The sequence below is a fragment of the Vipera ursinii genome, assembly GCF_947247035.1.
Source record: "Vipera ursinii genome assembly, chromosome: 17".
Classification (NCBI taxonomy): Eukaryota; Metazoa; Chordata; class Lepidosauria; order Squamata; family Viperidae; genus Vipera; species Vipera ursinii.
Window position 1 is genome coordinate 383,574 of NC_139530.1, and position 23,214 is coordinate 406,787.

The following is a 23,214-nucleotide window of genomic DNA, read 5'->3' on the forward strand; positions in this document are numbered from 1 at the left end:
ATACACATTGCTTTGTTGCACAGGATTGTCTACGGGACTGTGTGTACGTGTAAATGTGTGCTTGTTTCCTTGAATCATTTCCCACCGTTGACCAGAGCTATGCGGAAGGGTTTGCCTTAGCCACACCTAGACCCCCCGCAAAGTCTGGGGGTGTTTAGAAAGCAAGGGGGGGCTAACCTTGTACTCTCGTGCTCCAATGGGTTGTGAGTGTTGAACTTGTGGTTGCTCTGAGGATTGTGTTTGCTCCTTATATATATTTCCCGCTGTTGACCAGGCCTAGGCATGATACTGGTCTTAGCCGAAGGTCAGTGGATCTCTGGTGGCCCAACAGGCTGTGCAAGTGGTGTGAGTGGGCTCAGTCCCAGGAAGACCTGTTAGAAGTAATAAAAAGAAGGAATGTGCCCTCAGCCCCCTTGAGTGTGTTATAAAAGAACTTTGGTAAGCTTAAAACCCATCGGGATATGAAAGTGAAACTCTAATTAAGTACAGTGCTCTCTGTCACCAGGACATACCCACTCTTTGGCCCACGGGGGGATCCATAGATTTCGGAGTTTTTGAAACCACAGGAGACTATGCTTAAAGAGGCATGGATCATGATCAGCAAGCTTAATATGCACTTTCCTGGACCTTACACAAGAATAAGCAGGTGCTTAAGGACTGTGGGTTGTGATGACCTTCCACGGCACCACCTTTTCCTCTTTCGCTTCTGCTCCATCACCTGATAAGGGGATCTACTTCCTCACAGGGCAGGTAGCCAGGGGAAGGAGAGACACTAATAAGGTCCTGGTTCATACTCGCTTCTCCACGTCTAACCGTTATGCATGGGAGGACTGATTGAGTTCTTACACTGAAACCCCCCACAAATATTCTGAATTGGTTCTGTCCATTATTCGAACTTATACCACTAAGTGGGCAGACCTCCAAGGCATACTGGATGTCTTTTTAACAGCAGAGGAAAGACATTTGGTAGGAAATGCTGTTAAAAAGAAAGGAAGGCCCTTTGTCCTGCAACTTAAAAGGTTTCCAAGACACTGTTCTCACTGCATTGCAGATTGCCCTCCCTAAAGAGAAAAATTTGGGCAAAATTTATGATGTTCATCAGTTGCCAGTGACTTCCTTGAGCTCCCCAGATGTTAACTGTGAATTTCAGAAGATGGAGGGGACTTCAGCTGACGATAGAAAAATTGTTGCAAGTAGTTTATAAAGCCTACATGACATGACCAGAAGTGATAACCGGGGGGGCTAAAAAGGCTGAAAAACAAAATGTCGTCTTGCTGGCTTTGCAACAGGTACCCCTAGTCGAAGGGGGAAGAAGTGGGGCTTGCGGAAGAGGATGGTGAGGACTGGTAGGGCACCCTCAAGAGAGAAATGGGACAATGTCACCCAGATTCCAGGCACCACCCTGACCCCTCACTGCAGTCTTTTGCCCTACAACAGGACCAGTGTTGTATATGCATGACATTTGGCCCCTGGAGCAGGGAATGTCTTTTCTGTTCCCTTCCTAACCTTCCTATAGGCTGCTGTTCCAGAACCATGCTCCAGAAATAAGGGGGGTTGGGTGAGGGGCTGGGGGCCTTTGTCTCCCTGCCCTTAGGGATGATTCTTCCTCTTCACCCCTGGTCAAATTCCAGAACCAGAGGAAAACAACAGCCGTTTTGACTGAGACAAGGGCATCGCGTTCAGCATTAAATGAGCCCCTCAGAAACCTTCGTCTTTGGGGCGAGTGGCCATTCTGTGTCAGCTGCAACACTCAACCCTTTGGAATGCTTCATGGGTGGTCTTCGCCTTACTCATCAATTTCTTTACCTTCCAGTCTGCCCTATGCCCCTTTCAGTTTGTGCTTTGCTTGCTAAGTTACAAGCCACCATCTTTGCTCGAATGGCTAAGCCTTGTATCAGGCTACCAAGGAAACGGTTCGCCTTATATGTGGCTGAAAGCAAAGGGGTGGCTGCTGAAGTCCTTACTCAGACCCTTGGTAGTCGGTCTCACCCAGTGGCCTGTTTCTCCAAACAGCTTGAACTTATTGCTCAAAGATGGCCGGCATGCCTTTGGGCTGCAGCAGGATTTTTCAAAGATCCTGGAGCACTGGGGAACTACCAGAGGACTGGAAGAGAGCTGATGTAGTTCCCATCTTCAAAAAAGGGGAAAAAATAGATCCAGGAAACTACAGACCTATTAGCCTGACCTCAATACCTGGGAAGATTCTGGAAAGATAATCAAACAACAAATCAGCGAACACCTTGATGCAAACAAAGTCATCACTAAAAGTCAACATGGGTTTGTCAAAAACAGATCATGCCAGACAAATCTTATTACATTCTTTGACCAAGTGACAAAACTAGTGGACCAGAGGAATGCTGTAGATATAATTTACTTGGACTTCAGTAAGGCATTTGATAAAGTAGATCACAACCTACTACTTGATAAGATAGAAAAATGTGGGTTAGATAGCATTACCACCAGATGGATTCGTAGCTGGCTGACAGGCCGTACTCAGCGTGTGGTCCTCAATGGAACCGCATCTACATGGAAGGAAGTGTGTAGTGGGGTGCCCCAGGGCTCTGTTCTGGGCCCAGTGCTCTTCAATATCTTCATTAATGATTTGGATGAGGGGATAGATGGGGAACTCATCAAATTTGCAGACGACACCAAGCTGGCAGGAATAGCCAACACTCCAGAAGATAGGCTTAAGATACAAAAGGATCTGGACAGACTAGACCAATGGGCACTATCTAACAAAATGAAATTCAATGGTGAAAAAAGTAAGGTTCTACATTTAGGCAGGAAAAATCAAATGCATAGGTATAGTATAGGTGGTACCTTGCTCAATAGTAGTAACTGTGAGAGGGATCTCGGAGTCTTAGTAGACAATCACTTCAATATGAGCCAGCAGTGTGCTGCAGCTGCCAAAAAAGCCAACACAGTGCTAGGCTGCATTAACAGAGGGATAGAATCAAGATGAAGTGAAGTACTAATACCACTTTACAATGCTTTGGTAAGGCCACACCTGGAATACTGCATCCAGTTTTGGTCACCACGATGTAAAAAAGATGTCGAGACTCTAGAAAGGGTACAGAGAAGAGCAACAAAGATGATTAGGGGGCTGGAGGCTAAAACATATAGGGAACGGTTACTGGAATTAGGTATGTGTAGTTTAATGAAGAGAAGGGTGAGGGGTGACATGATAGCAGTGTTCCAATATCTCAGGGGCTACCACAAAGAAGAGGGAGTCAAGCTATTCTCCAAAGCACCTGAAAGCAGGACAAGAAGCAATGGATGGAAACTAGTCAAGGAGAGAAGCAACCTAGAACTAAGGAGAAACTTCCTGACAGTTAGAACAATTAACCAGTGGAACAACCTGCCTCCAGAGGTGGTGAATGCTCCAACACTGGAGGTCTTTAAGAAGAGACTGGACAGCCATTTGCCTGAAATGGTATAAAGTTTCCTGCCTGAGCAGGGGGTTGGACTAGATGACCTCCAAGGTCCCTTCCATCATCATCATCATCATCATCATCATCATCATCATCATTATTATTATTATTATTATTATTATTATTATTATTATGCTTTTGGAGGCTGCTGAACAATTAACTTGTGGGGCTCCCACTACAGTGGAAACACCTCCACGACTTGTAAGCCTGCAAAGGGGGGGGGGAATTGGTTTATAGCCTCCTGTCACACATGTGAGGGCCCATGTTAGGGTTGATACTAAACATGGAAGGGGAAACATTTTGGCCGAACGCACTGCAAAGTCTGCCGCTTCAGGTCCCGTCCCCTTAGTATGTTGGTACGCCTGTACCCTCACATTTGTCTGTGCTGGCTGCAACATATATTTGACAGGATGGACATAGACCTTACAGATTGGGTGCTGTTTATTGTGGACGTAGGCTGGAGAAGGACGGGAAACGACTTCTCCCAAAATGTGAATTATGGGCCCTCTTACAAAAATTGCATGCCAGCATTCGTGGCTGAGTTTCTTATAAAGGACTATATTTGTCCTAGGATCTATAACAAGGCCCTCACAACGATCGAGCAATGTGTGATTTCTCGATGAAATGATCCTGTGGAAATGATTTAAGTTCCCCTTGGGGAGGCTTGGGGCTGGCCAGGATCCTGCCAGTTTTGGGGAGGTTGATTTTACTGAGTTGCCATGGATGTGGAGTTTTAGCTACTTGCAAGTATTTGTGGGTGCTTTCTCTGGAGAGAATGAGGCCTTTCCCTGTGGAAGTAACGAGGCGTGTGAGGTGGTCGAGGCCCTCCTGAAGGGAATTATTCCCCCTTTTCTCTTTTCCATACCAAGGCATTGGCTCTGACGATGGCCCAATTTATCACTGACATTACCCAGCAGAAGTCTCAGGCTCTTGGGATTGTTATTACAGGTCTTATTACAGGTGGGGATGAGACAGCATATAGGGCGGAGGTACAAAATCTATACAACAATTTGCACCTGAACATCGGCAAGACGCAAGAGATGGTACTAGACTTCGGGAGAAAAAAGGAGGAACCTGCCCTACTTTACATCGGGGAGGGCTGTGTGGAGAGAGTTTCCTCCTTTAAATTTCTGGGAGTCTACCTCTGCGAAGATCTGACCTGGAAAGTTAACACAACCCAGGTGGCCAGAAAGGCCCAACAGAGGCTTCACTTTCTTAGGGTCTTGCGGAAGAACAGCTTATGACCCTCTTTTACCGGTCTACTATAGAGAGCATCCTCTCGTATGGTATTGTGGTTTGGTATGCTGGCCTGACAGCCGCGGACAGGAAAGCATTACAGAGGGTGGTGAGCACAGCACAAGACATTGTGGGCTGTCCCCTGACACCACTGGATGACCTCGCCAGGGCTCGCTGCCTTGGAAGAGTGAGGAAGATTCTCAGGGATGACTCACACCCTGGATGGTATCTCTTTACTCTCCTACCATCCGGTAGGAGATATAAGAGTATAGCCAGCCGTACCAAGAGGCTGAAAAATAGCTTTTATCCGTGGGCTGTTAGGCTTTTAAATGGGACATAATCTCTGTGAACTTATGCAGAATTGACTTGGGAGGCCGGTGTGTGGTGTAGTTGGCTCACATGGTGTGGTAGGATGGGGGGTTTGTTGGCACTGTGTGTTGGGGGGGGGGAGAGAGCACGGGGGGGAAGCTCAACTAATCTCAATGTACAAATGTTGGACTTTGACAATAAAGGTTTATTATTATTATTCTGTTTGGCAGCTTCCTTTGGCTGTCTTTCTTCAGCTGAATTAATACGTAAAGCTTAAAGGCAACTTCTGGTTTCCTGTATGTTTTTTATCAAGCCAAACTTCAGAACCTGCAGAGCAGCTCCTTTGTTTATATTGTGGCTTTTAAATCTTCTTCCACCATTTTTTCCTTGTGTTTTTATTCCAGGCTGGTTCCAAGCTTAATAGAGGGTGTGCAAAATAAACACACAAACAAGCAATTGCTGTGGCACCACTGGCATCACACAGGCCGAGGGGGGGGGGGGCAGAGAGAGAGAGACGGAGAAAGTGCATTGTGATTGCTTTTTGTTGGCTGCTCAAAACAGCTTCCTGGGGTGTGGACACCATTTCTGGCTGGGTGGGAGATGAACCGGACGGTGGACGGCCGAGGTTGCCTTTTGGGGAGACCAAACAGCAGCTAGGCCTCGGCTTACATTTCACTTAGTGAATGCTTCAAGTTACAGTGAAAAGACTTCACACGACCGCTGCATCACCTGATCAAAATTCAGACACTTGGCAACTGACTCATAGTTATGACGGTCACAGTGCCCCGGGGGGTCACATGATCCCCTTTTAAGACCTTCCGAGAAGGGAAGGCAATAGGCAAGCGAGATTCACCTCACAACCAGGTTACTAACTTATCAACTGCAGTGATTTGCTTAACAACTGCCACAAAAAAGTCGCAAAATGGGGCAAAACTCACATAGTAAAGGACTATGTGCTAGACTTTAAGGGGCACCCTAAGTGCCTTAATTAGCCCCCCCACAAGTGTCCAGAAAGACGAAGACAGCGAAAGGAAGATGCCATCACAGCCCTGAGGTCAAGCAAGAGGCAAATTCATGTCCAGTTGCCAAACTTTTCATGGCCTTTGGGAGAGGCCGGGTCAGCTGACCTGACCTGCAGCTCTGCCCGAGGTCAGAGTGGCGCCACGGACCAGTTCCCCCAGTTCCAGCAGCTTGGAATTTTGCCAGGGGCTGAGAGGCCATCAAAAGGTCCCTTGAGGACAAGGACTGAGCAAACATCTCCTTATCTTCTTGACTCTTCCTTCAAGGCCTCCTTCGAACTTTCTCCCCGCTGTCCCGTGGTGCGGATATCTGACACTATGCAAGTCCTCAAACGTGCCGAGGTTTTGAAGGGCTCTCCCTGCTCAAGGAGAGCGCCTAGGAAGCTGTGCTGGCTGCCGAGAAGAACGGACATGTTTCCTTGTCCGCTGAGGCGGGCAGAGCACAAAGGAAGCCCCGTGTGATTCTGGGCACCCCATTTCCAGCAGAATGTGGGCGGATTAACAGATTCAGCAGAAGGTAACAGAGACTCCAGGAAAGGACCGTTGAGGACCGATTGGAGAAATAAGAGATTTGTAAGGTGAAGAAAAAGAGAAGACTCAGGAAAAACAAGATGGCGGCGTTGAGGTAGAAAAAGGAATAGACAAACAAGATGGTCAGGAAGTTCTATTCCACATCCGCAAGAACTAAACTGGATTACATTTGGATTAATTCAAATTTGGATTAAAAAATTCACATCCAAGTCGCAATCAGCAGGATTAAGTACAGGGAATCCTCGACTTACAATCGTTCTTTTAGACGGTCTCGGGCCGTACTATTAAAAGCTGTGGGTGTGCCTGGTTGGTTTTCTGGCTTCTTGCAGAGAGTGATCTAGATGGGCTTTGTGGTCCTTTCGAACTGGGGTTTGCTGGGCTGCGTAATTTCCGAACGACGCTTATGACTAGGTTGAACTTCAGGATCCAGGAAAGTGGCTGAACTTCCACTCGAAAGTTCACCACAAACTGGATCCACCACTCCAGGTCCAGCACAAATCGAGTGACAAAAGGGTGTTGCTTCTCCTGGCATCACCCCCTCTGGGTTGCTGACTTGGAGACTGTGTGTAATCTGTGGAAGGACTGGGGAGAAGGTGGGCCTGGCTGACCATCCTGGTTTTGTACACACCCTCTGAAAGCACCTCGATGATGCCTGCAGGCCTCCCTGGATGAGTTGTGTCTTTTCCCCTTCTTTTGATCCCAGGTTGACAGATCTGGACCTGCCCTGACGAAGTTTGAACTTTTCTAGCTGTCACGGAAAAAACAACAACTCTAGGGTTGACGAGTGAGGCTGACGGCATTTTGTTCAGCGCTGAAGGCAGGGCCACCACAAGCTGGTGTGGACTATAAGCCCATTGCCCTGTAAGCCTCCACTGGTTGGGCTTCCTCTGGGATTCTGGGAAGTGGAGTTAATCAGCTGGAGGGGGCTGGACTAGGAGACCTCCAGGGTTCCTCCCAACCCAAGGACTGTAGTGTTTCTTGTCCGGTTTACTGTTCCATCCAGGAAGGGAGGAAGACTCCGCACCATCTTCAGGATGGCCTGTCCTTTCGGAGGCAGCAGCCCCGTCCTTCTCCTCTGTGGTAGGTCCTCGCCTTAAAGATGGCAGAGAGGGAAGGGGTGGACGAAGGAAAGGACGAGGCAGAACCCAGCAGAGGCAAAGAAGGGGAACATTTTCCAGATCTAGGGGTTGTTAACTGCATTTGTTCAGGGAATATTATTCCAGCACCCCAGATTAAGAAGAATCGCCAAGAGGAAGAAGTGTGTTTGGAGTTTTACAGATCAATAAAGGGATGAATTGGGGAGTCCTGGGTGCTCTCCGAGCTTGGTGGTTTCCTTGCAGACGTTTCATGACCCAGCCAGGTAACGTCATCAGTGCTAGGAGGGAGTGGAGTTTGCCGAGAGGGAGGAGGAGGAGGAAAACTGTGGGGTCCTGGGTCCTCTCCGGGCGTGGTGGCTTCCTTGCAGACGTGTCATGAGCCAGCCAGGTAACGTCATCGGTAATGCTACCTCGCTTGGTGACGAAACACCTGCCACAACGCAGCCCACCTCAGAGAGCCCCCAGGAGCCCCGATGCAGCCCAGCCTCATTTGATCCAAGAGCTGCACAAGTTTGTTCCGCCTCCTGCGTGAGCAGCGGGGTTGGACTAGAAGACCTCCGAGGTCCCTTCCTTCCAGCCCTGTGGGCCTCTTATCCAGCCCCGCGTGGGTCAGAATTGCACGCTCAGCGAAGGCCAAATCCTGTTTGGACTGGGGAGCAGGAGAGGACCGCCTGGGGGACGGGGCAGGGGTGACCCGGGCCGGAATTGCCGGTGAGGGCCACTTGGGAGTGGGGTGATGGCTACCATCTCGGTCTGCCTTCCAGTTCTGGTCTTTGCCAGTGCCAATCTGATCCAGTTTGGCCACATCATCGAACACTTGACCGGAAGACACGCCCTGATTTACAACGGCTACGGTTGCTACTGCGGGCTGGGCGGCTCCCGGCAGCCGGTGGACGCCACCGATTGGTAAGGGGGGGGCCCTCGGGTGACCTGGGAGGGGCCCCAGCTTCTCCTCAGCTAAAGGGGCACCTGTGGATCTAAGGAGCGTCTCCAGAGCCCCCCTCATTTCTCAGAGGGAACCTCCGCTCACCTCTGCTTTCTTTCGCATCAGGTGGGCACCAGCCGGGTGGCAGGTAGTCCTCAGTTTACAACTGCTCACTTAGCGACCGTTCAAAGTTACAGTGGATAAAATTCAAGAACCAGAGACGGGCGGGGCGGCCCCAGGTCCCGAAGTGACCTTAAACAAGTTACTCCCTGTGAAAACCACAAAGCCACCCAGCTCCGCTCACGTTTTAAGAGTTTGCTTTCAAAATATTGTCCCAGGCAGGTGCCCAACGGCCCCGGATGCCGAGACGGATACAGTGATGTTGTTACCTTGGCCGCACAATTGTGGCTCTGTTCTTTGCTTCCAGGTGCTGCCAAGTTCATGACTGCTGCTATCAGGCCCTGTCGCGGCGCCACTGCAAACCCAAAATGGAGAAATATTTCTACTCCCTCAGGAAAGACACCGTCACTTGCGGTACGTGGGAACACAAACCATGTCGGAGCAAACTTGGGTAACAGTGAGAAGCTCCCAGAATCCCCTGCAAATTCCAGGCTGGCTGGGGATGCTGGGGTTTGAGGTCCATGTGACCGGAGGGGGCCGGGAAGATCAGCTGGCCTTATCCTTTGCATCATACAGAGGGGGTATAAGCTGTCTTAAAATGTGGCCAGGGAGAGGGCAGGCAGTTTGAATCTGGGTCATAAGTCCTTTTTTGGGGTGGGGTGGGGTAGTCCACTGTAACTTCTAACCGTCTCTAAGCAACCGGTCATTAAGCGAGGACCATTTTTGCTGCTGATTTCTTTTCGATCAAGTGTTTCTCCCAGGAATGCTGTTTAAGAACCGCCTGTCCAAATTTGGGGAAGGTACCACTTGGGAGGGAGGGGCTCCCAGATTTGGAGGGCCACAGTCAAAACCAGGTGAAGAAAGACACACACACACACAGACCCCTCTCCTCTCTCCTGTCTAGGTGGGGAAACCGAATGCCGGCAGCAAACCTGCGAGTGTGACAAAGCCGCAGCCCTCTGCTTCCGCCACTCCAAGTTTCAACGCCAATACATCGGCTACCGCAACCGCCTGTGCGAAGGACCCACCCCACCCTGCCAGGGGGTCCGCCCCCACCGGGCCCCTACGAAGGGGGGCTGAGACCGGCCCTCCCAGAACCACCCTGTCCCTGCACGGCCTCCTCTCGCACATCTCCGGATTGTGGTTTTGTTTTTGTGTGCAATAAAAAAATGTTACGACGGACTCGGCCACGGGTACTTCAAGAGGGGCATTTATGATTCAAGGTGTGGTTTTAATGCAACTATCGAGTTTTCTCGGCGAAGCATCCCTCAAAGCGGACGACAGCTGGGCTAGTCCTACGGCCACGAGAGGGGTCAGAGGGGCGCCAATAACCTGCGTCCCAAGAGCACCGTTTTCTTCCTTTCCCAAACTTGTCAGAGGACTGAGGTGTTTCCACAGCAGAGCAACACCCCCCCAATTCCCGGGGAGGAGACCCACATATTAACACATCCCACTGACGCACATTTTGGAAGGAGCTGGAGACAAAGCAACGCAGAAGCCGTCTTTGGAGGAAAACAGGCCCTTTAAGGGAGAACAGCAAACGGCTGTTTCATCAACACGGATAAACTTACAAGCTGAACCTAAAACCGAAAGTTGGGATCCTGGGGGGCAGGGCAGGAGGAGAGGGAGAGGGGATATTTCTGGAAAAAGCTCCCCCAAGTGGTGGCTTCTGCCCCCACTTCTGCTTTCTGAAGCCCCTGCATTGCCCTTCCAAGGGAGGAGCCCCCCTCTTGTGAAGCCACACACACAGACACCACTCACCGGCCGAAAGAAACGAGTCGGATGGGAAGGAACCCCTTTCCTGCCCCTCCCAACCCTGCCAGCCCCTTTACACCTCCGGGCAGGACCACCCCAGCCTTTCACTGAAGCCCACGGCAGTCCAGGAAACCTCCGGCCAACAATTCTTTCTACGCCGATGGACGAAAAGAACCTGCCAGGAAGGTGAGGAGGGGGATTTGAGTAGGGGCCGGGTCCCCAAACGGGCAAACCACCCACCGTTCATCCTGCCCCCATCGACAGACACGGCTAAGGGGGCGTGTGTTTGTGTAGGTGGGGGGTGGGGGCGGTCCCCCTTCTCTCAAAGAGGCGAAGGCCGTCCAGCGTGGCCGAGTCAGATACTGAGGGCCGCCAAAGTCTTCACCAGGGTGACCTGGGGCTCCCCGGCCGTGCCGTTATTGTGCGAGGGGCCCCCCTTGCCGGCCAGGACTTTCTGCCGCCTCTTCTTCTCCAGCCGCTGAAGCTCCTTCTTCTGCCCCTGCTAGAGGAGAAGAGGGGTGGGCAGAAGAAGGCCTCTGCCCGGGGCCTTCCAGAGCCAACTTTGGGGGGGGGGAGGGGGGAGAAGACTCCCAACAGCCTCTTCCCAGAGATGGGGAGGGGGGGGGGAAATCAGGTGCCCGGAGAAGTCGGGAGAAGCAGGAAGGCAGGAAGCAGTTGAGTCACTGCACGTGGGTGCCGGTGTCTCTCTGACCGTGTGTGTGTGTGTGTGTGTGTGTGTTCAGAGAGGTGACACGCTTGCTCTTTGCGGCCTGAGTCGCTGTGCCCAAAAGACACAAAGAGGCCCGGTCAGGGTGGATCACCAGAGGGTGACAGGAAGAGCATGAGGCAAAGTGGACAAAAGCGCCCAAGGACGAAGGAGCCCGCAGCCCTTCAGATTCCGGCAGATGGCAAAGAGGCTACCAAGGCCCGAAGATTCGGATGAGGAGGGCAGGAGGGAATTTGGTAAATGGTGGTGGGGGTTGGACTAGAAGACCTCCGAGGTCCCTTCCACGCCTGCGACTCCTCCACCCAAGAGGAGAAAATGCCAAAGTCCAGAGCAAAAGGATCAGACCTCGGCAGGAGGGCCGCAGAGGGAGAAATGAGAAGGGGAAGGAAGAAAGCGGGTGGCAGGTGGGGTGAGAAATCCCCAGGGCGCCGGCAGGGCTGGGCGGGGGAAGCTGCGTCCTCTGCTTTCAGGTACCTTTTGACCTGGGCGGTTCCTTTCCACCAGGTTCCCGTGGGGTTTATTATTATTGCTGCCGACTTCCTGGCGGCCCAAAGCCCAGCCTTGGCTTCCCCTCTCGTCCCACGGGGCCGGCCTGGGCTGCGGGTTTGGCCTCGTGGCCTGGTTTTCCTCGGCGTCTACAAAGAGAAGGGCCGTGCTCAGCCAGGGGACTCCGCTGCCAGCCTGGCCTCATGGGTACCGGCTCAAGGACGAGCTCAGGAAAGCGGCCGTCCTTTGCGTGGGGGAAAGGCACAGATGCCCGCAGCTGTGTCGAGAATCAAGCCGTGAATACGGACACTAAACTGTTTCTGAACAGGATTTCCAAAGGCTAATGGTGCCTTTAGCATCAAGTTGGGGATATTTCTGCTTTTAAAACGTTGACACAAACGTTGACGTTTTGGTCCTGGTGGGTGAATTTATGCCCATTTTGGTTTTTCTCTTCTTCAGTTGGGGAGGAACAGTTGGCCAAAAGGTAAAAAGAAATCCCTTCGTCTGAATTAAGAAGATTCAAGATGAATTGTTGGCAAGATACCACAAAGATTTCCTTACGACTAAGGAGTGCACCCATTTGCAAACACACATGCACATGCATGCAGACCCACAAATGCACACCAGCTTTTCAAGCAAGCAAACTGATGCTTGCTCAATGTAAAAATAAGTTTTTGTAGCAGAAAATTACTTGGCCTCAACAAAAGTTTCCCTGGGCTGAAAGGTTTAAAATCTCTCAGTTTCTCCTTCTGAATTTACAAATATACACTCTCAATTATTGTGGGTTCTTTCCTGCTTTTTCTACAACATTATATTTTTCTAATACTGCATTTATGATTCTTATCCAGGGAGGGAGGGAGGGAGGGACTTACAGAGTTTTCCCAATTCTTTCATCTGGAAAACGGCAAAGATGGTGGACTCAATGCTGAAGTCTTCCGCCTCCAGGACCTGAGCAATTAAGTCGACATCCTGAGAAGGGAAATAAAAAGGGACGCCTTGAATAAATCGCAACTGTCTGGGCTGTCATGGTAAACACAATTTCCCAAATGTATCCCTTAGTAATATAAATTTTGGGCTCAGTTGTGGTTGCAAGTCGAAGGCCACCTGTATAAACACACAAACAAACTTCGAGTGATAGTCGTAAGTCACAAGAGAAAGAAGCGCCCTCACCGAGCACCCGGTGGCATTGCGGACTTTCTGAAGGGCGTCATCCATTTCATCCGGAGTCTCTTCTCTCGGCTGCTCCCCCTCCCCCTTAGCCTGGGGGGCCTCCTTGGTTCTGGCTTCATTTGGGCACAGCATCTGGGCAAGCCAAAGGGGTGCGAGCTTGTGAGAATGGTTTTGTGCTTGTGCAGAAGGAGACGGGCTCCCCTCAGCTCACAGAGTTGAACAACCTTGAGCAGGAAGGTCTGGAGGGCTGTAATCCCTCCCCCCTCCTTTCGCCCCAAGCCGCCAGCCAACCTGTGTCTGCAGCCAAGCGGGAGCCGCCGAGTTATCATTGATCTTTCGGACGCTGTCGTAGTGCTCGCCGTAGCGATACGCAATGTGAAGCTCTCGGGCGCTGCTCTGGTCGGTCCCGTGGATCTGCGACAGGGAGAGGGAAGCTTGAGGTGGGGGCCAGAACGTTGCATGGGCGGGGGGGGGAGGTTGTTAAAACAAATTTCAAATGGGGAGGGAGGGAAAGGAGGAAGGGGAGGGGAGAAGGATGGATGGATGGAGAAAGGGAGACACAAAGGAAGGAAAAGAGGGAGGAAGGAAGGGACAAACAAGCAGAGCTAGGAGGCAGAGGTGGTCACGACCAGCTTAAAACCAACGAGTTTATAATAGAGTTTAACTTCCAGTGCCGACAATGCCTGCCAAACATTATTAATAATAATGATGTTGTTGGAAAGGACCTTGGAGGTCATTTAATATTTCCCTCTTTTGCTCCTATTAAACATTACAGCCCAAAAGCTCCTGGCGAAGGTTCTAGAAAACCTCCTTGAGGACTCCAAGCCTTTCCTGAGTTTGGGGGGGGCAACCAAATGGTCTGCCAGGAGGTCAAAGCGATGGCGTCAGGGAGCCTCTGCCGGTGGGACGGCTGCTTTTCTTGGGAGACCCACCTGCCAGAGGGGGGCGTTTTGCTGGTGAATGACGATGCTGACTTTGTTGTTCCTCGCAAAGGCCACAATGGCATCGTTGCCGGCAAATGTGCCCGGCTGGGCTAAATTGGCAACTGGAAAAAACAAAAACGAAAGCAAAATTCAAGGAGGTGTGTGTGCAGGAAAAGGAGGCTGCATTTGGGAGGGGGGAAAATGGGCCTCGGAACAACCCAGAGCCTCCCCCATCAGGAAGGAAGGGAGACCCACTAAGGCACCCCAATTCCTCAGAGGCCCCTGGAAAGAAAACCAAGCTGGCTCCTGGGGGACAGTGGAAAAGCCACCGTCGGTATTAAAGGACCCAAATTCTAGCCGGGGAAGGCCGGTCCGGTCAAGGGGAGCTTCAGAGCTGTGTTGGGGAGCCGCAGGGGACACCCACGGTGCTTCTCAAATGGGACGTCGTCCTCCACAAAGGGCTCAAAGTCCGCCCGCTGCTGGATCATGTAGGCCACGGTCTCCTGCCGGTGCTTGAGGTGGTTCCGCGAGTGGCCCTCCAGCTGGTCCCCAAGGGCCCTGAAGAGGCAGTTCCTGGGGGGGGGGAGAAAACAGGGGGGTTGAGGAGGCAAATGACGGAGCAGGCTTTGAAGAGCCTGGCTCGGGGACTGGCCGTTGTTTTGCCTCGCTTCATTCTGTTATGGGGGTCCTTATGTGTTCTTAGGAATAGGAATGTATTAGCGAACGTAAACTCAGACAGCACGTTGGTTGAAAAGTTATTACTGCACGTATGGGGGAAAAATCAATAAAAACTTAATCGGATCAACGACTTGAGAGTGGGAGATGGGCGGCACATAAATTACAAATTAAAATAAAATATAAATACAGTAAAAATCAAAGGCTCTGGTCCTCAGTGAGCAGAGCAGAAGTGAGACCAACGCACCTCACAGGATTGTTGTGGTGAAGCGCCCGCCAACCCAACCCGATCAGGCAGGTCGCCAGCAATGACGTCAAAGTCGCGCCACGTAGCCGTCGAGGCGAGGGGCGTGGCTTGCTTACCCGTCGCCCGGCACTTCGCGCAGGCGCAGTCCGAGCGCTCGCAGCTGGTCGTTGAGGCCGCCGCCGCCGTCGGGTTCACCCTCGCCCTGAGCCCGGTTGCGCCTCTCGCGGGCCAGCGCTCTCCGGGCCGCCCGCTCGTCCCGCTTCCTCTCCACCTCCGCCTTCCCGGGTCGCGCCCGCACCGCCTGCTTGCGCGACATCGCCGCCGCGACTCCCCTCGCCACTGCGCCTGCGCTGCCTGGCGACGGAACTGGGAGCCTATAGAGGGGATGTGCCAGAGTGGCGAGATCGGGCCGTAAAAGAAGCGGAAGCCCACGTGGTGGAGGACTCGAATTGCACTTAGTGGATGCTCTGGCTTTCTTCTCATTTCTCTCCGCCCATTGCAGAAAAAGAGCCTTTTCAACCCTTTTCCCCCTTTACTGTAAATCATTTCCAGATGTACAAGACTTCGTTTTGCATAATAATAACGGTTAACCGTGATTTTTTTTTTCCCCCAATCACAGTGGTCAGGCTGCCACTTCTTCAAAAGCCAAACAGGTCCCACAATGGGTGTTGTTTCTCAAGTTTGGCCACTTTAAAAAGGTCTGGACTTCAAATTCCCAGAATTCGCCATTCAGATTTTGTTTTCTGGTTATCCAAAGTGAACGGAAGGCACGTTCCATGGATGCATCTCCCTGATCTTGCCCGTTATTTATGGCCTTGTTTTTTAATTAGTCTCATGGTCCTTTCCAGAGGGGAATAGAGGAGCCATCAGGATGATGCATCTTCTCAGCCTGGGGGTCTCCAGAGCAAGTTCCTGCCAATCGGTAAACCCCAGTTGGTTCTCATTGCAGTTTCCAAGGGCTGCTGATGAACCTCTGCCAGTGTCAAAGGGGGAACTCGGAAATAACTGCCCGGCTCGTGTCTCGCACAGCCCGTGTTTCCCCCCCCCTTCCTTCTGCCCATTTCCAGAGCGGCTCCTGTGGAGTTGGCTTCTGGCCATCGCTACCCCAATGGAAGGGCAGTGGGGCTAACCAGTAACTGGGCAGCCAGTTCAGAGCAGTCCTGCTCACCTCTGCAGGGATCCATCGTTTGTTGACTCAAGCCCCTTTTTGCCACTTTTACCCAATCCCGTCAGCTCTTACCACGTTTGGTTTAAAGATAATTTTTTCTCAGAACGGATACACGACTTACCTAATCTAACCTTTCCCAAGTGACGGACCAGAGGATTGCGTTTATTACTATCAAACTTGATAATGCAATTTTTTTTTTTAGCAATTATGTCCAGATTGATCACTTAAGCAAGAGCCTGGACCATGAAATTCATCTGCCTTTTGGTCCCCTGGCAGGATGGGTTCTCCAGTGAATAGGATCCAGATTTAGTTTTTCTCTCTTCCTGCTGACCTAAAAATACACTTCACTTCAAGCACTTTTCTGAGAAGGGCTCTGGAGAACCTTTTCAGATGGCAAACAAACCGGCTCATACTTGAGTTGGTGAAGTCAGTTTGGCTGCCTCCACCTGTCCTCCCGTGACCTGCAGCCCAGGCGTCGTCCTGTGGTCCAGGGCACCATCCCAAGCCTGTCAACCTGATCCCCCGGCAATGCAGCAGGGCCCTCTGGCCAGGGGGATGGATGGTCGCCACCAAATATGGCCGTAACACATGCACGGCTCTGCCTGCTTCTTGCGGGCCTGAGTCATGCTCCCTTTCTTAACTGAAACCAGCTGGGTAGACAAGGTTGAGACAAGGAAGCTCTCCAAGGCAAGACGCCGCTTTTCAAAATTTTGAAGCCGTCTTTTGAGAAATCGGGACTGCTGAACTTTCTGTCCCCATTTTTTCCGGAGATGACCATACTGAAGCAGACGTCTGCCAGTCAAAGATGATCACGTGGGGGATTTTGTGCTATTGACAAAATCAAGTTGCTTTCATGTAGAAATCCTGGGGAAGTCCAATAAAACTCCATCTTGAAGATCATCAACTTGTCGGTCAATAAAAAACACAACACAACATCCCATCTGTCGCCTGCCTGGGACTCCCATACTCAAAAAATTGGCCTCACCCAATGCTGTCTGGTCCCCACTGATGATCGTGGTTTTTTTTTTGCAGGTCCCCCCCTAAGTAAAACATTGAAGCGTCCCAGCTATTTCAGCTTATTAAACAAAAAAAAAACCCACCACATGCATTTCGGACGTTCCCAAGTCTGCTATAAGCAGAAAAGCTCTTATTTTCTTGAGTTTCACAGCCTTAGCTCTGGGTTCCTAGTCACAGTGAATGAATTAAGCCAGACTCTCCCATCAGCCGCTTAGGAGAAAAGGAGGCCAGAATTAGGTTATGACGGAACCAATGTTGTTTTCTTCCAGGAAAAGGAAAGATGAACCGTCTAACCTTTGCCTGCCTGGTTGCTATATATTATTTCTCTAGCGACACCACTTCCTCATTTCCCGTTTCCATTCAACTCAGCTTCCTAGTCTGTTCTGAAGTTCCTGACTAAAAACTCCCAAGTATAATCTGCAAACTCAGGCAAACCTGTTCTGGGCAAATAACCCCTCTGTAACAAACCAGAAATTTCTCAGATTAAGATCAGCTCTTTCACACTCAAAAAAGTTTGACTTCAGCACTACACCAGACTGGGCCAAAGGGACCGCTGCTGGCCAGCATGGAATTGGAATCACAGCCAAACTACAACGAGCAATTCTTAAGACCTTTATTTAAGAGATGCTTGCATTTTGACGTGAAAAAATCAGGTGTATTCATACAAATTAAAAATGAGGTTCTTAAAAATCCCAACTTGACCAGATATATGAAACAATTTAAAAACCTTTAAAGGTGTATTGAGAAAAAACAGGCCTTTTAAAAAACATGTTTGTCGCTCCCAAAAGGAGGAGACTACTTTATAGATAAAAATAATAAAAATCCCGTGCTGCAAAGTTAATGCAGAGAGTTCGACTTATCTGGTCAACAGCAAAAAGCAAGCACTTAAGGTCTTCAGTTCCAATTCTTCCGTTCATTTCTTATTGCTGGAATTTCATATTCTGCTTATTTCAGATTCTCTCTTCTTTGATGACTAAACTGGAAATAGAAAGAAAGCCACAAGTAATAGGATCTTGTCCACCACCCTGGAAAAATAAGCAGGGGATCTCGGCTTAAGTTTCCCACAATTCCTTGCCCATTCAAAGCCATCAAACCCGCCAGAGTTGGCAAAATTAAACATCACCCCAAGCAGGCAGACAAAACAAGGGCACTCCCATTTTGTTCCTTCCATTTTTCTCTTCAGGGTGAGGGGCTTGAAGCCCCCCCGACTCTTCCTTGCAAACCAGGCAGAGAGACACTTCTCCTGTCTGGCGCAGCAGGAAATCGACAGGACTCACAAGGAAAATAACAGCTGCAGACCCTTAACACAAGCTGCTCTAAGCAAGTGCTACCGTGACCCAAGCACTGCGACTGGAAGACCCCTCCCCAAACGGCGTCACCTGCAAATGTTGGGACTCTTGTTACCTGCAGCCACCCAAGAGCACCAGGGATTGAGGAATCCTGGTTTAACATTATGGGTGACTCAGCCAAGGGGGAAAGGCCCCACCCCCGCCCCTTTAAGGCTGCCCAGACTGCAGTGCTCTCCTCTCTCGGCCACTCACCCGGATGATGGTAGAGATGGTAAGCCGGCGTTTACTCAGCCCCGCCCTGCTCGGCCTCGGGAGCGGACGTGTTCTCAGCTGATGGTTCGGCTGCCTTGGTCTCTTTGCCATCTTGTGGTTTAGGGTTCTCTGGGCGTCTGCGCCGGTAGTTGAAGTTGCGCCGGTACCGACGCTGAGGTGGCTGCTGGCCCTGGACCTCATCTGCTTGGTTCTCTTTGTCTTCTTCGTTGCCTTCCTCCCTGGGCTGCCGTTGGCGAGGAGGGCCCCTGAAAAACCCGGGCAGGCTTGAGACATTTCACCCCGACTTTTACGGCCGGGCACGCTCCGGACACCGCAGGGCCTGCAGCATGGCCTGCAGGGACTCACCTGCGATAGCGCGGTCGGTAACCCCGATACAGGTTCTGTCTGACAGGCCTGCCTTGCTCCCCTGCACCCTGGTTGTCGACACCCTGTGAGAGGAAGGAAGATGCTGAAGCTGGCCCGCGAAGCCCAGCTTCTGCCCTGCTGTGCACACGTGCAGGCTCTCTGGCCATCGTGCGTTAACTGAGGCCTCCCATTTAAGACAAAAACAGGGCTTTTCAAAAGCTCCTTTTGTTCCCAGCCAGCTGGGAGGCCTCTTCCCCACAGCCCCTGCAGGACATGCAACCCCACTTCCCCACCCCCGAGAACAATTTTCCTTCCGCAACCCAACCTCCCTCCCCCCCCCAGCCAAAAAAACAAACAAAAGAGCAAGCAATCTTGATAATCAGTAAGAGTTACCTCCACTAGGTCTCCTTGCACAGGGGCATTGGAGTACTGTGGCCGACGGCCGTAGGGCCGACGCATGTAGTAAGGGGGGTACCGCCTCCTGCGGTAGGGGCGGCGCTGTTGGGACTGCCCTTCCGGCAAGTTCTCTGAACCCTCGTTCTTTTCCCCACTCTCACTGTTTTGGTAATTTTGCGGGTAGTTGCGCGGAGGGCCTCTGCGCCGAGGGTATCGTCTGTACTGGTTACGGTCTGCTGCGTATTTGCTGCCTTGCACAGGAACGCCGCCCGGACCTGTAACATTGGCTGCCTCTGCTCCCTGAAAAGGAAAGTGGAGGGTAAGCGTCAGCCCTGCTCCCTTTGGGCAAAGGGGGCTGCCACACCCCCCCCCCGCAGAAAGGCAGCTGGGGGGGCTCCTCACCCACCTTTTCGCCTTCAACCACGTCAAACTCCACAGTTTCTCCATCTCCTACACTGCGAAGGTATTTCCTGGGGTTATTCTTCTTGATAGCAGTCTGAGGAGAGAAGGAGGAAGTTGTTAAGTGATAACAAGGAAACACATCAGAAATATTCTGGTGAAAATCTGTGTTTGAGAAGAAGAAAGGGTGGAGATCAATGTGGAGAAATATATGACAGGGTTCCTCCCAGGCGATTGTGGGATGCACAAAAATAACAGAAGACACAGAATAACAGAGACCTTGGAGGTCTCCTTGCCAGAGAATCTAATTCAAGACAAACCAGGCCCTAAGACAGAAAGTCTGTTCTCAGTGACAAAAACACAGGGAAGCATGAAGGTGGCAAAGCCAGGACAAGGACCAACAAGCCTACAGGTGGCTGCACCAAACAAAGTTCACTTAGCAGAGCCTAAGGCAAATAATACCAAAAAATGAACTAAGTTTAAGAAATAAGTAGCTAGAAAGAAATCTGCACTTCTATGGACCTGTGTAGGCTCTCAAAATTATAGTTTGGCCATCATCCATTAGCTAAAATCTCACATTAAAAAAGTACCTTTTGTTCTCAGCCAGCCCATTCTCCCCCCCCCCTACACTTCTCTTTGTTTCAGCAAGGCAGAAATACTACTGTTTTTCCTCAAAAGCTAGCAAACAAAGCATCTCACCTGGTGGACAAACACATCTTCCTTGGTGTCATTCCTGCAAAACAAGGAGTATCCATTTCAGAAAACATCTGACACAAAAGAACCAACATTCCCTGGCAAGGAGTGGTACCCCATTTGGATGGAGGCCAATCCAACGCTGGGCCCTGCCAAGGAGAGCGAGATCTTCCCCAGTCTACGCCCTTTGCTTAAATCTTGAGCTAAAAATACAGGAGACGACTAACTTGACGTTTCGTATTTCTTCTTTGCAAACTCCTACAATCCCGACTGCAATTAACCAACAGCTAAAGCTGGAAAGGTAGGCCAAGTGTAATTTTGACTATGTGACAGCTCTCTTTTGCAGAGGCATTTTCACAAATTCTTGATGCAAAGCAACTCACAGGAACGCAAAGGCCGTACAGGTTAACCGATGGATGTGTGTCTGAACTAAGGCAGGTATGTGTGTTGCTGTAGTTAGTTGCAAAGTTGCGTCCGACCCATCGCCACCCAGGTGGACATTCTTCCAGGCCTTCCTGTCCTGATGTTTACACAGGATGGAATAAAAGCCTGAAAGGACCCAAAGTATTCCTGGACTGATCATACCACTTGGCATAAGAGTGAGGTCAACAACTGCAATCAGGTAGGAAACATCAGTCTTTCCCGACAAACCTTTTGCCAGATCGTGCACCTCCACGTGGGAACTGCCACAGATGGGACACATAAGTTAAACCTCCTGCCCAGGGACAATGATTTGCACAGAGAAGGGTACACGGTTTTAGGAGGACTATAAGAATAAGGGGAACACCCAGAACTTGATTGTTAAAATCTTACATTTCAAAACATTTATTGGGCATTATTTGTAGTGTGTTGGTGAAGTATGACTCAGAATCCAAAGAATGTATGATTAACTGGATACAGAACTTGAATGCAGAGGGCACAATAGGGATTTCAACAGAAAGTTCAATCAGGAACCCGGAGCCAGCTTTATGGGCGACAACTGTTGCAAGCCTCATCTGATCCCTTCCAGGCCAGAAAGACTCACCCTTTCTAACCCTAAGAATGGGGAAGCAGACGTCTTATGAGCTTCTTCTAGACCAGCCCAGCTTCCATCCAGGGGATCCCATCCCTGATAGGGAGGGTGGGAACTAACAATCCAGCACATCTGGTGGGGGAATCACACTGGCGATGGGATGCCCAACTCAATAAAAGATAGGCATAAACTGAAAGTAATAACTGTGACTCACTCCCAAGCAATTAAAACAAACACAGACACGCACAGCCCCCAGCCCTGGTCACCTGTTGATGAAGCCATAGCCGTTCCTTACGTTGAACCATTTCACTGTCCCCAAAACCTTCGTTGCTGCAAAAGAGAAAAGGTGCAAGACAGGTAAGAACCAGCCAAGCTCGAGACTGCATCCTTCTTGATTGGAAGGACTTTCCACCTAAACACCACACTCTATAATACGCATTTATTTTTCAGCTGCACCAGCATTGTTTTCCCTATCATAGATCCAAAGGTACGTTTTCATTCTGATCCCAGGACGGTGGGGGGGATGCCAGAACGATCGCGGGAACAACAGTTCTAAGTCACTCTTTACAGCGCCGCCGTAAGTTCAAAGGAACAGTTGTAAGTCAAAGACTCCCCATATTGTAAGTGTCGCATGTTCAGGATCTGGGCTTATACTGCCTTCGTACCCTACAGGGGGGCAACCGGCACCTTTGCTCTAGCCTGGGCCGGGAGGCTTCCTGGGGGCCCAGTCCTTGCCAGGTGGGATCTGCCCAAGCAAGCAGGGGAAACCAAGCCAAGAGGGGGGGGGAGCTGTCTGCCCATCTCCCCCTCCCCTGCTTGGCGGCCATCTGCTCCGCACAACCGCCAGCTGACGCTTCCCTCTGGCAGCGGCCCTCCGACGCCCCTCTCGCCAGGCAACCCACAGCGCGCATGTCAGTAAGCAGACAAAGGAGGTGGGGAGCGGCGCCTCCGGCCGTGGGGATCCAACGACGGGGCCGGGAAAGACTTCTACGGAAGACCCCCCCCCGCCCGGCTCTTCCGGCTGAGCACCCGCGCCCCCACTTGACCGCCTTAAGCCGGGCCGAGATGCGCGCACGCGCACGAGGCGCGCACCCAAAAGAGGGCTTGCGCGCGCGGAGGACATTTTCGCCGCTTCGGCCCCGCCCCCTCCCACGCGCTTTTTTCTCTCGCCCCCTCCCACCACCTAAGGCGCAGGCGCGCCCAAGAGAACCGCCTCAAAACGGTCGCGGCGCGCGCCTGAAGCGGGAGGGAGGGAGGGGGAGAGAAGAGAGGGGGAAATAGCTCGCCCAATTTTCCCTTCCAATCAGGGAAGCGAGGGAGGGCGAGCGCGACCAATCAGCGGGCGGGACAGCGGGACGTGCGCAAGGGAGGAGGGAGAGGGAAAGACTGTACGCTCGAGGGCCCGCCCACCCTCCCTTTACGCGCACGCGCACGCCCCTCTTCTTTTCCTCACCGATGACCTTCTTGTCCCCGCCGGCGGGGGGCGCCGCCATGCCCAGGCCGCCGTTGGTTCCGTTGCCGCCGCCGCTGCTGTTGCCGCCGTTGCTGGGCTTGGCATCCGCGACGGCCGGGGAGGGGCCCGTGGGCGTCGCCGCCGGGGCCGCCGCGGGCGGGGCGGCCGCCGGGGCCGCCAGAGTGGCGGCGGAGGGGGGCGCCTGGGTCTCGGCCTCGCTGCTCATGGCGTCGCTGACTGTCGGTGGACGGTGGTGGTGACTGGCTTTCGCAGCAGCAGCGCCGCCTCCCGCGCGGTGTTGATGGTGACTCGGGGGCCGGCCGTGGGCGGGGGGGCTGCTCCCTTGCTCCGGGCTCGCTGGGCTCCGCTCTCCGCTCCCGATACCGATTGAACTGGCTACAATGGCGGCGCGCACTCGCTAGCCACCCCTCAAGCACCGCCCCCCGCCCGGCGCTCATTGGCCTTCGCGCGCTGCCTGTTGGGCGCAGCGCGGTCTCATCGGGCCGCGGCGGCGGCTT

At 51.8% G+C, this 23,214-nt stretch overlaps 4 protein-coding genes across 14 annotated transcripts in view; 1 reads left to right on the forward strand and 3 right to left on the reverse strand.

Moving 5' to 3' along the window:
- The window catches only part of LOC310647920 (basic phospholipase A2 homolog), a 30,592-nt gene extending 19,826 nt beyond the window's left edge, over positions 1–10,766 (reverse strand). Inside the window, exon 1 of the mRNA XM_083375517.1 lies at positions 10,664–10,766. Within this exon, the coding sequence (XP_083231643.1) occupies positions 10,664–10,670 (7 nt within the window). The 5' untranslated portion in view covers positions 10,671–10,766. The remainder of the gene's footprint in view (positions 1–10,663) is intronic.
- OTUD3 (OTU deubiquitinase 3) overlaps positions 1–15,416 on the reverse strand; it is a gene marked incomplete at its 3' end in the record, with an annotated part of 25,799 nt that extends 10,383 nt beyond the window's left edge. Inside the window, exons 1-8 of one of the 10 annotated variants that reach the window (XR_014493983.1) lie at positions 14,768–15,414; positions 14,154–14,302; positions 13,739–13,851; positions 13,098–13,220; positions 12,807–12,938; positions 12,509–12,605; positions 8,853–9,023; positions 178–371 (exon numbers count right to left, since the gene is read on the reverse strand). Coding sequence is in view for 7 of the 10 variants with exons in the window: in XM_083375491.1 (XP_083231617.1) it covers positions 10,779–10,925; positions 11,625–11,785; positions 12,509–12,605; positions 12,807–12,938; positions 13,098–13,220; positions 13,739–13,851; positions 14,154–14,302; positions 14,768–14,967 (1,122 nt within the window). The other 9 variants (XR_014493984.1, XM_083375496.1, XM_083375492.1 and 6 more) reach the window with 9 other exon arrangements.
- Positions 6,369–9,846, forward strand: LOC310647921 (group IIE secretory phospholipase A2-like). 2 transcript variants are annotated; one of them, XM_083375519.1, is made up of 6 exons: positions 6,369–6,573; positions 7,230–7,387; positions 7,530–7,606; positions 8,388–8,529; positions 8,976–9,082; positions 9,573–9,846. In XM_083375519.1, the coding sequence occupies exons 3-6, from the start codon at positions 7,561–7,563 to the stop codon at positions 9,746–9,748; spliced, it is 471 nt and encodes a 156-aa protein (XP_083231645.1). In that variant the 5' UTR covers positions 6,369–6,573; positions 7,230–7,387; positions 7,530–7,560; the 3' UTR covers positions 9,749–9,846. The 2 variants fall into 2 exon arrangements, with proteins under 2 accessions (XP_083231645.1, XP_083231644.1); XM_083375518.1 differs by lacking the exon at positions 6,369–6,573 and having other exon boundaries at positions 7,096–7,387.
- Positions 15,417–17,435: 2,019 nt separating the features above from the next.
- YBX1 (Y-box binding protein 1) lies at positions 17,436–23,169 on the reverse strand. Its single transcript, XM_083375490.1, is given in 9 exon segments — positions 17,436–17,814; positions 18,378–18,643; positions 18,744–18,826; positions 19,137–19,439; positions 19,546–19,635; positions 20,238–20,271; positions 21,510–21,573; positions 22,697–23,031; positions 23,033–23,169. Coding segments are annotated over 8 exon segments (1,266 nt in total). The 5' UTR covers positions 23,155–23,169; the 3' UTR covers positions 17,436–17,814; positions 18,378–18,408.
- Positions 23,170–23,214: the final 45 nt, after the last annotated feature.